A 13,401-nucleotide genomic window follows, 5' to 3' on the forward strand; every position below is an offset into this window, starting at 1 on the left:
ATAATCTGTCCTCCTGGAAAAAGATGCCCACACCTTTAATCAAGCTGTTGGACTGAATCATGGTTTTTCTCCATGTAGAAAATCTCTGCCTCTTTCCGCCTTGAGGAAAATAGAAAAGAGGAAAGGAAGGAATTGTTTCCTGGTTTTTTTCTTTTTTCCTGCAGGTAGAAAGAAATCTTTTCAGTAGAGGTTTTGAGTCCTGAGAAGGGTCAAGGAGGATGAGAAGCCATGCTGAATGGAAAGGATCAAGAAGGATGGAGTAGGAAGTTGCAGGTTAAAAGGGGCACAGATTAGAGATTTCTGATGCTGTTAAAACAAACTTTCAAGGTAGGGCTTAACAGAAGTAAACAGAAATTACTTTGAAAGATTTAAAATATAAAGCACCATCTTAACAAGCAGCAATAAGGAAAGCAAGTCTAAAAGCACATGCACCCCACTCTGGCATCCAATATATTAAGAATCCCATGCAATGGTGAAATCCAATTTTTTTAAACTACCGGTTCTATGGGTGTGGCTTGGTGGGCGGCATGGTGTTGCTTGGTAGGTGTGGCTTGGTGGGTGTGGCAGGGGAAGGATACTGCAAAATCTCCATTCCCACCTCACTCCAGGGGAAGGATACTGCAAATCTCCATTCCCACCCCACTCTGGGGCCAGCCAGAGGTGGCATTTTCCGGTTCTCCGAACTACTCAAAATTTCCGCTACCGGTTCTCCAAACTACTCAACATTTCCACTACCGATTCTCCAGAACCTGTCAGAACCTGCTGGATTTCACCCCTGATCCTATGTCTACCTAAAAATTATCTCCCGTGGTGTTTAATCGGACTTAATTCCAGGTAAGTCTTTGAACTGAAATCTAAACAATGTGCTAGTAAGGCACCCCAATCCATCTGAAACCCACAAGATGATTTCTAGTTACTGTGTTGTGATTCAGCTAGTTTTTCTCAACTGCTAAAAATATTCCTAGAGTTCAAATCCTGAATGAATCTCAGCTCCTTATGCAAATTGTCACGGGAATGTAGCCTGTTTGTTTTCACTGTTTTTTAACACATGGAAGCGTATTGCTCTTAAGATCGATTTCATCAGTACTTCATCTTACCTCGTGCAACTGTGGAAACAGAAAATGATTTCATGTCACAGTGAATGTTGGCCCCTGTTCTGTAAATGGAGTTCAGTCTCTTGTATCAATATATTCTGCTACATATAGGCATGCGAGACAAAGATTCAAAACTATTTCAAGATATTCGCTGAAATCGAATATATTCGCTGAAATTTCGCAGGGGTGAAATCCAGCAGGTTCTGACAAGTTCTGGAGAACCGGTAGCGGAAATTTTGAGCAGTTCGGAGAACTGGCAAATACCACCTCTGGCTGGCCCCAGAGTGGGGAGGGAATGGGGATTTTGCAGTATCCTTCCCCTGGAGTGGGGTGGGAATGGAGATTTTGCAGTATTCTTCCCCTGGAGTGGGGTGGAAATGGAGATTTTGCAGTATCCTTCCCCTGCCACACCCACCAAGCCATACCACGCCCACCAAGCCACGCCTACAGAACCGGTAGTAAAAATATTTGGATTTCAGCACTGGCTGAAAGTGTTTTGTTTTATGTCTGTGGAGATTCTCAGTCATTCAGGTCATGGTTGTCCCCAAAGGCGCTTTTTCAAGAGGCAAGAGGACTTTCTGGGTTTTTCTTTGAAGACATTTCACTTCTCATCCAAGAAGCTGCTTCAGCTCTGACTGGATGGTGGGGAATGGAAGGATTTATACTCCTTGCAGACAGCTGGTCATTTACATCCTTTTAGAGGGTCGTTGAGGCCACCGGGAGGTTTGTCTGCGTCCTCAGGGTCACCTGAGTAGTGGCCATGCAGCTGGACTGCCGAATCTTGTCCTGATGGGTTTGTTCTCCTATGCCCGTGATGGCAAACCTATGGCACGCCAGCTCAGTTCTAGGAGTCTCTGGAGGCTGGGGACAGCAAAAAACGTCACTTCCTGTCCAACTGGAAGTTGGAAAACGGGCCGTTTCGGGCCTCCGGAGGGCCTCCGAGGCGGTGGGGAAGCTGTTTTCGCCCTCCCCAGATGCATAGAGAGGATCTGGAGCTAGGTGAGAAAGAAAAACAGGCCTACCGGTCCATCGTGTGCCAGGAGTGGGGGTGGGAGGGGGGTCGCGCCAGCATGCGCAGTGCAGGGCGCATAGAATTATGGGTGTGGGCACGTGTACTCATGAACCTCCTCCGCCCCCCCCTTCCTGGCACGCGATGGCAAAAACCTTAGCCATCACTGTCCTATGCAGTGCCGTGCATTTATGATTTTTGTTTTATGTATTTTCTTCTATAGCATTTTTTTAAAAAATCTCTTGGACGCTGTATATGTTTGTGTGTGTGTGTGTGTGTAATCTTGCAGCATATGAATGGTGTAGCTGATACATAGATAAAGATAGAGCTTGCCCAAAATTGTCGCGAGGTTGCCAAGCCCTTGTTTGCTTTGATTTAAGGTCTCGTTTGACCACCCCCGAAACTGGGTAAGGATGCTTGTTGCAGTCTGCAATCTGTACTGAAATCCAAGCCTGCTGTTGGCTTCACTAGTGCTTTATTCTCGTGTTGCTGTTATTTTTTAACACTTTTTGTATGTGTGTGTGTGTGTGCATTCGAGCACCATCCTCTCCCAAGAGCCTGCCTGCAGTGAAGACATGGTCTGTACAACTGCAATTATTTAGAAGAACAGATGGAGCGAAGAGCAGAAAGTCTGTTAATAGTAATAGAAATGCTACATGTTAACCTGGACATGATGACAGTCCCATGACTACGCGTTCTGTTCTCACCAGCTGGGCACCAACGCAGAAGTGAGAGATTCATAACCATAGCAAAAACCAAGAACCCACCTAAGTTAGAAATGAAAATCCCACTCTTTCCAGTCTCTGTTTTGTTTTTTTTCGCCCCCCACCTCCCAAATAAAAGAACCACATGGTCATTTCAAAATATTTTCGTATTTAAGGTGAGGTGTTAAAAATTTCATCATGGTTGGCAGGACAGAAACTAGGCACGAATGCAGTGGAGGAAGCCTGGACTAGTAAGGGGAATACGGGAAACATAACTCTGCTTCCGTAATATCCATTCGGGAGCTCTGGTATCACGCTCTTTTTTATGGAAAAGTGCACATGGAATTGAAGGCAGCTCCTACAAGCATAAGGAAAGTAGAAGCTTGAACTGATGGGGAAATGTCCTACTGTTAATGGTAGCCAGGGACTAGATTTCTATGTTTAGGAACTTACAGCATAATTCTTCTCTCAAAAAGATATTGAGACTCTAGAAAAAGTGCAGAGAAGAGCAACCAGGAGGATTAGGGGACTGGAGGCTAAAACATACGATGAACGGTTGCAAGAACTGGGCATGGCTAATCTAGTGAAGAGAAGGACCAGGGGAGACAGGAGAGCAGTCTTCCAATATTTAAGGGGCTGCCACAAAGAGGAGGAAGGGGGTCAAGCTATTCTCCAAAGCGCCTGAAGGCCAGACAAGGAATAATGGATGGAAACTGAACAAGGAGGGATTCAACCTGGAAATAAGGAAGAACTTTCTGACAGTGAGAACAATCAACCAATGGAACAGCTTCACTTCAGAAGTTGTGGGGGCTTCATCCCTGGAAGCTTTCAAGAAGAGATTGGACTGCCATTTGTCAGAAATGGTGTAGGGTCTCCTGCTTGGGCGGGGGGTCGGACTAGATGACCTACAAGGTCCCTTCCAACTCTGTTAATCTGTTAATACATGTTCTTACTAAAAATTGGGTTGTCTGATGATGAGCTATTGAAACAAAGCTCTGAAGACCAAATAGATTCCATTGTAGCGAAGGTCGAGGCTACACGTTGAGTCAAGCTGATAGCATATAAATAATTAAACCAAGATCAGTCTTAGTAGAACACTTTACTTCTTGTTGTAACAGAATTATAATTCAACCGGAATAGAGCTGGACCTTGGAGGTCTTCTAATCCAACACCCTGCTCGAGCAAGAGATCCTATAGGTGGCTGTCCAGTTTTCTTAAAAAACCTCCAGTGGTGAAGCATCTACAACTTCTGGTGGCAGGCTGTCCCACTGGTTAATTGTCCTCACTGTTAGGAAGTTTGTCCTTAATTCCAGGTTGCTTCTCTCCTTGATTAGTTTCCATCCATGCTTTCTCGTCTTGCCTTTTGGTGCTTTGGAGAATAGCTTGACTCCCTCTTCTTTGGGGCAGCCCATCAAATACTGGAACACTGCACGGTTACTGGTTTTGAGCCAGGTTTTGTCCAATCTGTACCTTTGGTTTTTCCTGCTCAGGTGTAAAAACCTTGCTTTTCTCCACATTCAATTTCATGTTGTTGGATAGGGCCCATTGTTCAAGTCTGTCAAGATCTTTTTGGATCCTGAGCTTGTCTTCTGGGGTGTCAGCTATTCCGCCAGCTTCGTGTCATCTGCAAATTTAATGATTTCACCTTCTATTCCCTCGTCTAAATCATTTATGAAGATATTGATACTGGACCTAAAATGGAATCTTGTGATATCCCACTGCTTCCTTCCTTCCGTGTAGACGTAGTACCAGGAATAATTCTGGTGATTAGCCAAACGTGTCAATTATGAAATCACATATTTTAGACTTCTTGGAACAAATAAGTGTAAAATAAACAGAACAAACATTTTAATTGGTTTTGAAAGAAATAAGTTATCCTCTCTGGAACAGGCCAAGGGCATCTTAATGCAGCTATTTATTTTTCACAATGACCAAACAGATGTCTCTAGGAGATGAAGATATATCCATCTTCTTCCAGTGATCCCCTTTTAACTCATATTTGGAGGCAAAAATTCACCAAATCAGAAGTAATATTGGCTGTAGTCTAATAGCTGGTGGTGATACATCTGTTCTCTATGAATCAGAGGTGGGTTTCAGCAGTTCTCAAGAACCGGTAGCAGAAATTTTGAATAGTTCGGAGAACCAGTAATAAAAATTCTGACTGGCCCACCCCCATCTATTCTCTGCCTCCCAAGTCCCAGCTGATTGGGAGGAAATGGGGATTTTGCAGTAACCTTCCCCTGGATTGGGGGGTGGGAATGGAGATTTTACAGTATCCTTCCCCTGCCATGCCCACCACGCCACGCACGCCATGCCATGTCCACCAAGCCACACCCACAGAACCAGTAGTAAATAAATTTGAAACCCACTACTACTATGAATGTACCCACCTCTGGTTCATACACTTCTAGGTACAAATATACCATAAATTTTCGCTAAGGTATATTTAAGAAACTTAAAAACACTTAAAAATAAATTGACAGTGGATGCAAAGAAGGAAATAGAAAAGAAATAGACATACAGCACTAGCTTAAAACAAAGATAGTTAATTAAAAAATAATGTCAATTGTTTCAACCTCTATAATTCAAAAGCCGTAATATTAAGTTTCCTGGTCATCTGTACAATCTGTGCTTCTCACTTTAGGCACGTATTTTATTTTAACCTCCTTCCGTGATGCACAATGAAAATCACATAATTTGTGTGCTGGCCAAAAGCCAATATTAAACCAAGCCAGAAATGGCAAACTCCTTAGAAAAGTAAATATTCATGTCTAAATGTTACTCTATTCTCTATCTATCTATCTATCTATCTATCTATCTATCTATCTATCTATCTATCTATCTATCATTAAAGTGTTGTACCTTATGATTCTTGATGAACGTATCTTTTCTTTTATGTACACCGAGAGCATATACACCAAAGACAAATTCCTTGTGTGTCCAATCACACTTGGCCAATAAAAAAATCTCTTTTTTTTCTACTACTGGCCATCCACTATAAATTAGTATTTAAAGTTCTAGACAGCATTAAACAAAAGTTGTTGTAAGTAAGGACCTCTGAAAATAACCTGTTGTACAGAAAATGCTTTTTAAATAACTTTTTTGTTGTTGTTGGTAGTTATCACTTCACTTCTTATATATTATATAAATGTCGATTAACAATTTATTCATGCCTGTGTTAACTGTGTCCTATGGAAGCCATGTGTAAACTTGTTAAGACCCTCTAAAAACTGTTTTATTCATTGGCAACTCAGACGAAATATTTGGTACAGCAGTTGCTATTAAACCTAGAATTTTTAGACAGTTGGATGTCATGTTTTTGCTTCTTACTGATTTTCTAAATTAGAGTTAGAATTTTCATCCCACATATGTTTTAGCACTTGGTGAATAAGAATGAAATGCCTAATATCCACAAGCTTATTAATTAGGATTAGGCCCATTGAGTTAAATAACATTCATTAAAGAGGAAAGAAATTTAGTTCGGATTAAAAAAAATAAACTTTTATCCACTTCTTTATTTCAAAACATTTGGCTAGCAATTTAATTAAAATTAAAATACAATCAGCATTTAAACACAATATACATTTAAAACACATGCATCTGAAACACCAATAAAAAGTGAGAAACAAACTGAAAAAGCCAGGGAAAAAAATCTAAGTCCTCACTTTAGTCCTGAAAATGCAAAAAGCTGAGGTTGGATGATTATCAGGTAGTACAGAAGTCTGTGAAATTGGATTGGCCATTGGAAATACCCACTTTTATATTGGTATTAACCTGACTTCAACTTGGGAAGAGCCATGTGAAAGTAGGTACCATATTTTTCGGAGTATAAGATGTACCTTTTTTCCCCCTAAAAGGGGATGAAAATTTAGGTGAGACTTATACACTGAATGTAGCCCCGTCCACCCACTGCCCCCCACCCTTTGGCCTCTGCCTCCCAGCAGTTACCTCCTTGCAAGCAAACAGCAAGAAAAAACAGCTCCTTTCAGCTTCCGCACAGCCTAATTAGGACAAGTTGATTGGATCGGCCTCCTGACTCTCAGCTGTTTTGCCTCTGCTGCTTGCTGCAAGGAGGTAAATTGCTGGGAGCAGATTTTTTTTTTTCCTTGTGCTAATCAAGCTATGCTGAAAACGAAACTGAAAGTAAAGCAGGCTGTTTGCTGTTTGCTGCAACGAGGCAAAATTGCTGGGAGGCAGAGGCAGATTTCTTTTTCTTCTTTTCCTCACCAAAAAAGGTAGGTGCATCTTACAGTCCTGTGCGTCTTATACTCCGAAAAATACGGTAATCCTCTGATCCCAAGCAATTTAGAGTTTAAATAACATAACCAGCATTCTGAATTATACCTGAAAGCAAATTGGTAACTGGTGCAGCTAGAGCATGAGTGATATTATATACCTTGATTTATCTTTAAGAGACAATCAAAACCTTAGACGCTGTACTTGGAGCTAACTGTACTTTACAAAAACGGTAGAGTATTTTAATTGAATGGTCTCAAGGGTTTGAATCCCTCAAGAGAGGTAGAATAATTTTGGTTAGTACAGCTAAAGCTTGAGGAATAGTGCCAGAATAGACACCTGCTTGTGAAGTAATAAAGCCCTCACTGATAGCATCACTGCTTTCAGATATTGGTCTAGGACAGGGGTGTCAAACTCAGGCCCTGGGGGCTTAGATCTGGCCTGGAAACAAATCTGCCCTGGAAACAGCGAAGGTGTTCCGATCTAGGCATTCCCAAACCACGAAGCAGACTCCTTATCCCGACAAAAATCCCTTTTTGTTAAGTTACTGTGAATTTCTCTCATTCACACTCAGCAAAGTCTTTCCAGGGAGAATTTACATTCACAGACCTTATCTGGCTTGGAGAGCTGCCAGGCCCATATCTTCAAAACTCGGCAAGGAGTCTCGGAGAGTCACCAACCAATTAGGTGAACTAATTGTCTCCTGCAAACTCCCCTCCCCTTTCGCTCCTCTTTTATTCCCTCTGGGAAGGGCCCTTCATCGTCCACCTGTGGCCTTACTCCCTAGTCGACCCTTGTTCTTTAGCTGTTCCCTTCGTCTGGCAACTCTGCTCATTGCGCACCCTGGAAACAGGCTCCAGCTGTTCATCTGCCTCACTGATGTCTGACTCCGAAGGCAGCTGATAACTGTCATAGGGCCCTGGCCCCTTCTCTGCCTCTGATGCAGAGCCCTCATCAGAGCCTTCTCCAGACTCCAGGACTGGCCCATGTTCCTCCCCAACCTCCTCACTGTCCAAATCTGCTGCCAGTTCTGCTGGCTGCTGGCAGGCCACAACAGAAGGACTGGCCCGCAGTGCCTCTGCCAGTGAAAACGGAACTCAGGAGGGCTGCGTGTGGCCCTCCCGAGCTCTGTTTTCGTTGGCAGTGGGTTGCAGGAGGCGTTCACAGCCAAAAACAGAGCTCACGAGGGCCATGGGTGGCACTCCCCAGCTCCACTTTCGCTGGCAGAGGGTTGCAGGAGGCCGTCGCAGTCGAAATGGAGCTTGGGAGCCCATTTTCGCTGGCAAAGTGCTCAGATCACCATGCCCATCCTGGCCACGCCCACCGCAGCCCCCCAAGGTCAAACACAACCTTGATGCTGATAAGGTGCATCTCTTCCTGACAGACTGGATTATGTTAATACATCTTTCAAGGAATGATCCCTGAAAATAATCTGAAAATTATAGTTAGAGCAGAGCTATCAAACTCCCGCCCCACGGGCTGGATGCGTCACCCGCTGGCCACACCCACGTCCGTCTTAGCAAAGGGGAAAAAGGTCCCGATACGTCACGTGACAACGTGAGTTTGACATCCCTGAGTTAGGGCAGTGATGGCTAACCTTTTTGCCGTAGCATGCCAAAAGTGGGGGGAGTACAGGGGGATCACACAGACGCGTGCCCACAGCCATAATTCAATGACCCCCTCCCACGCCCAACCCCCCCCCCCACATGCATGCGTGACCTCCCGGTGTTTCCCTGCGCATGCGTGCACAGAGCATTTTCTGACTTCCGGTGAACCAGGAAGGCCCATTTTTCACCCTCCCCAGGCTCCAGAGGCTTTCTTAGAGCCTGGGGAGGACGAAAACTGCCTCCCCTACCCCTCGGAGGCCCTCTGGAGGCCGAAAATGCCTTCCCTGAGTCTCTGCGCAAGCCCTGTACTTACCTGGCATCCAAAACAGTGTGGAGACTCCTGGGAGGGGTGGGGCAGCGTGGGTGAGGCCAGCTGAAGATCAGATGGCTGGTGCATGCATGCACGCTGGAGCTGAGCTAGGGCAACGGCTCGCGTGCCCGCAGATACGGCTCCGCGTGCCACCTGTGGCACTCGTGCCATAGGTTTGCCATCATGGAGTTAGGGCATCCATCTAGAATCCATCTTGCCTTATAACTACATATTTCTATCTGAAGAGTGAAGCCGAGGAAGCATAATAAGGAGAGAGTTTGCAGAAGAAAAGTAGATCACAAAACAGAATGGCCAGTCATTCTGAGTCATGCCCAGGCTCCTCAAGCAAATTAATCAAGCAAATGAATAGATGAAATTGTAGAATGAGCTGAGGTGAAAGCACATATTTCAGGAGTCACAGGATACAAGAAACAGAGGGAGACGTACTGTTGTAAATAGCAAACAACAGAAAACCTGAGCTTCAGTTGCTGCTTCAGTCTGCTGAGTGTCTCATCCCAGATGTTTGATTAATCAGCCAGGACAATCGTCCTCCTGTCACTCTGAGCCTTATTTGCTCATTATTTTAGCCCTGCAATCTGAGAAGTTTCTTTTCCCTTGGGGCCAGCAAATGGAGATTCTGTTCTCTGACTTCTGCTGTTTCTGCTCCCGAAGACATATTTATCTCTGGCATCTCCCAGACAAATGGCTACGATTCCAGACTCCCATAGACGATCTTGAATAGGTATCACTTCCTCCAGGGGTGCCTTCTAAATTTTTTTACTACCGGCTCTGTGGGCGTGGCTTATTTTGTGGGCGTGGTTTGATGGTCCTGTGACAATTCTTTAGGATTTAGCAGAGGTACTGGTCTACCAGGTTTTAACTGCTTGCAGAGCTGTACCGATCTACCCATTTGTTTTTGGAGGCACTGGTCTACTCATTTGTTTTTGGGGGCACCGGTCTACTCATTTATTTTTGGAGGCATTGGTCTACTCATTTGTTTTTGGAGGCACTGGTCTACCCATTCGTTTTTGGAGGCACCAGTCTACCCATTCGTTTTTGGAGGCACCGGTCTACCCATTTGTTTTTGGAGGCACTGGTCTACTCATTTGTTTTTGGAGGCACCGGTCTACTCATTTGTTTTGGGAGGCACTGGTCTACCCATTCATTTTTGGAGGCACCGGTCTACCTATTCGTGTTTCGAGCACACTGGTCTACCACCACAGTGCCTTTTAACACTGATCAGCTGTAGGGCGGCCCTTTGAAGCCCCATGGCAAGAGTTTAAACAGTTTTTTTCCTTCTGGCTGATCAGCTGGGACTCGGGAGGCAGCGAATATGTTGGGGGCGTGGCCAAATAAAAGGTAAGAATAACGCGGGGGGGTCAGCTCCCGAACAAAGAGAACTGGTTTGGTGATGTCATATCGTCACCGCTACCAGCTCGGCCGAACCGGGAGGAACCCACCACTGACCTCCTCCTTATCAGAAATCCCTTCAGAAGCCCATCCTGACCATAAGTGATGAGTGAGGTCTCTTGAAGGTCTCATACAACTTTCAAGTTGAAACAGCCTTACTTGGTTGCCCGTTGCATTCTGATGATCATGATTATTCATGATTCATTATTATCATGATGGTCTTTAAAGTTGAACGCCTACTCTACATTCCACCCTATACTTTTATGTCACCAACAGGGCACGTTTCATGGGACCCACGCTGAATATGATTGACATCAAGAATTAATTCTGGTTTCTACTGGGACCAGTGTTATGGATCAAAATGTCACCAGTGTTGAAGCGAGTTCACTTCTCATTACAATTCAAAGCACAGATCATCAAATCAGAATGACCAAAATCTTCTGTTAGTTCCAGATATTAATTTTCTTTTTCTTTTTTTTAATCTGTGAGATAGCTTGAATTTAGATACTATATGTATCAGCAGCAAGAAATATCTATTTCTTTGGTTCTGTGAGAATTGTCTTTTTGTAAATTGCTACCGCTGCAGAAAAAGGAGAACGGAAAGTCTGTTGTCATAGATGACTAGATGGATAATAGGTGTTTTATTTAGAATGTTTCCTTTGTTTCAACTCCTGCCTTCAAAACGACGCTATAGAGCACTGCACACCAGAACAACTAGACACAAGAACAGTTTTTCCCCGAACGCCATCACTCTGCTAAACAAATAATTCCCTCAACACTGTCAAACTAGTTAGTAAGTCTGCACTACTATTAATCTTCTCATCGTTCCCATCACTCACCTCCTCTCACTTATGACTGTATGACTGTAACCTTGTTGCTGGTATCCTTAAGATTTATATTGACTGTTTCCCTATGACTATCATTAAGCGTTGTACCTTATGATTCTTGACGAATGTATCTTTTCTTTATAAGTACTCCGAGAGCGTATGCACCACACAAACCTTGTGTGTCCAATCACACTTGGCCAATAAAGAATTCTGTTCTGTTCTGTTCTATTCTATTCTATTCTATTCTATTCTATTCTATTCTATTCTATTCTATTCTATTCTATTCTATTCTATTCTATGCTCTTCTCTACTCTACTCTACTTTACTCACCTGCTAACTAACAAAATTCTTAAGACCGATTTTCATATCTTATTTTACAGAATAAGAAGTATATTCTCATCATGGTTGATCCAGATGCTCCTAGCAGATCTAATCCAATCTATCAGTTCTGGAGACATTGGGCTGTGACTGACATCAGCGTGAGTACCGTGAATATTTGATACTAACTTTCTTGATATGTTTATTACATATTTTGTGAGATTAATGGCTGTTTTCTACTCCGCATTTTAATCCCTCTCACATGAGTGATTCCTTTGGTTCAAAGTGTCAGGCTCTTCTTGTCAGACACAGCTTGACTAAATTATTACTGTAACTCAAGAACAGTCCTTACAAAACATTTGACGCCTCTGAGTAGTTAGGATTCCTCCTGGTTCAGATGAACTGCCATCTGTTCTACCTTCATACAGCATAATTTTCTGACTTTCATTTTCAGTCTTTGCTTGTTAATGGCAGCTGAGTGTTTATATTCTACACAATCCTATACTCCGCTTTAGCACTTGAAGAAACAGACTTTGAGGATTTCTGTGCTGCTGCCTTGATGCTTGATGTATCGGGGCGGGGGGGGGCGGGGACCCACTTTCAATTTCTCCACTTCTGTACATGCGCAGAGCGTATTTGATGACGTGCGGGTGGGTGGAGCCTCCCACCGCTGCTGCTACCAGTTCGCCCGATTAAGCATGCAAATTAAAACGTACTATATGTATGTATATCAGGGTGAAATGCTACCAGTTCGGACCGGTTCGGGCGAAACGGTAGTAAAAAATGCTATCGGTTCGGGCGAACCAGTATTTCTGATGATCAGCTGTGATGCATGATAAGCTGTGATGTGCAATTTATATTAGCTAAAATCGTCGGATTTCCAGCTTTCTGGCTAATCTAAATCGCGTGGCACAGCCGATTCCCCCTCCCCTCACTGTTCTACTTACTTTTGCAAACTCGGAAGGCTTCAAAATGTTCCCTTACCTTTGCAAACTCGGAAGGCTTCAAAATGTTCCCTTTTTAGCGCTGTGTAGCAGACTCACAGAACCGGTAGCAGACTTCAGAGGATTTCACCGCTGATTTATATAATGCTGGGGTATACATAGGGATATCCTTTGGGTAACATATTGCTAGCTTCTCAGCTGATCAACATATATTTAAGGCATAAAGGCATTCCATTAAAATTTCAGGTACTATATAACTTATTATGTGTTCTGTGTATGTTTGCATGCAGTTTTTCTCAATGGAAGTATATATGCTCATGGGAACAATAAGGTCTCATTCTCTTCACATTTTGATAATATTATAGATTATAATATATTATAGTATAATGAACGCATAGTTTGTTCGTCTTATAAATATGCTTAGCAGTGGTGAAATCCAATTTTTTTTACTACCGGTTCTGTGGGCGTGGCTTGGTGGGTGTGGTGTGGCTTGGTGGGTGTGGCTTGGTGGGCATGGCAGGGGAAGGATACTGCAAAATCTCCATTCCCACCCGATTCCAGGGGAAGGATACTGCAAAATCCCCATTCCCTCCCCACTTTAGGGGAAGTATACTGCAAAATCCCCATTCCCTCCCCACTCCAGGGGAAGTATACTGCAAAATCCCCATTCCCTCCCCACTCCTAGGGGAAGGATATTGCAAAATCTCCATTCCCACCCCACTCTGGGGCCAGCCAGAGGTGGTATTTGCCAGTTCTCCAAACTACTCAAAATTTCTTCTACCGGTTCTCCAGAACCTGTCAGAACCTGCTGGATTTCACCCCTGATGCTTAGTAAATTAATATAGCAATCCAATAAAGTCATGTTTTCATCAGTGTATAGTGAGGAGTGGGGTTCAGGCAGCGATGCCCAGAATGAGAATTAAAGATTTAAAATTTGTCAAT

General features: G+C 43.6%; 1 protein-coding gene across 5 annotated transcripts in view; it reads left to right on the forward strand.

Moving 5' to 3' along the window:
- Positions 1-13,401, forward strand: part of PEBP4 (phosphatidylethanolamine binding protein 4) — a 269,026-nt gene that overhangs the window by 82,495 nt on the left and 173,130 nt on the right. For all 5 annotated transcript variants that reach the window (XM_034422078.3, XM_034422079.2, XM_034422080.2 and 2 more), the window contains exon 4: positions 11,578-11,676. In XM_034422078.3, the coding sequence (XP_034277969.2) occupies positions 11,578-11,676 (99 nt within the window). The remainder of the gene's footprint in view (positions 1-11,577; positions 11,677-13,401) is intronic.

Source organism: Pantherophis guttatus, chromosome 9, assembly GCF_059756535.1.
Source record: "Pantherophis guttatus breed Tessera chromosome 9, ASM5975653v1, whole genome shotgun sequence".
NCBI classification, from domain to species: Eukaryota; Metazoa; Chordata; class Lepidosauria; order Squamata; family Colubridae; genus Pantherophis; species Pantherophis guttatus.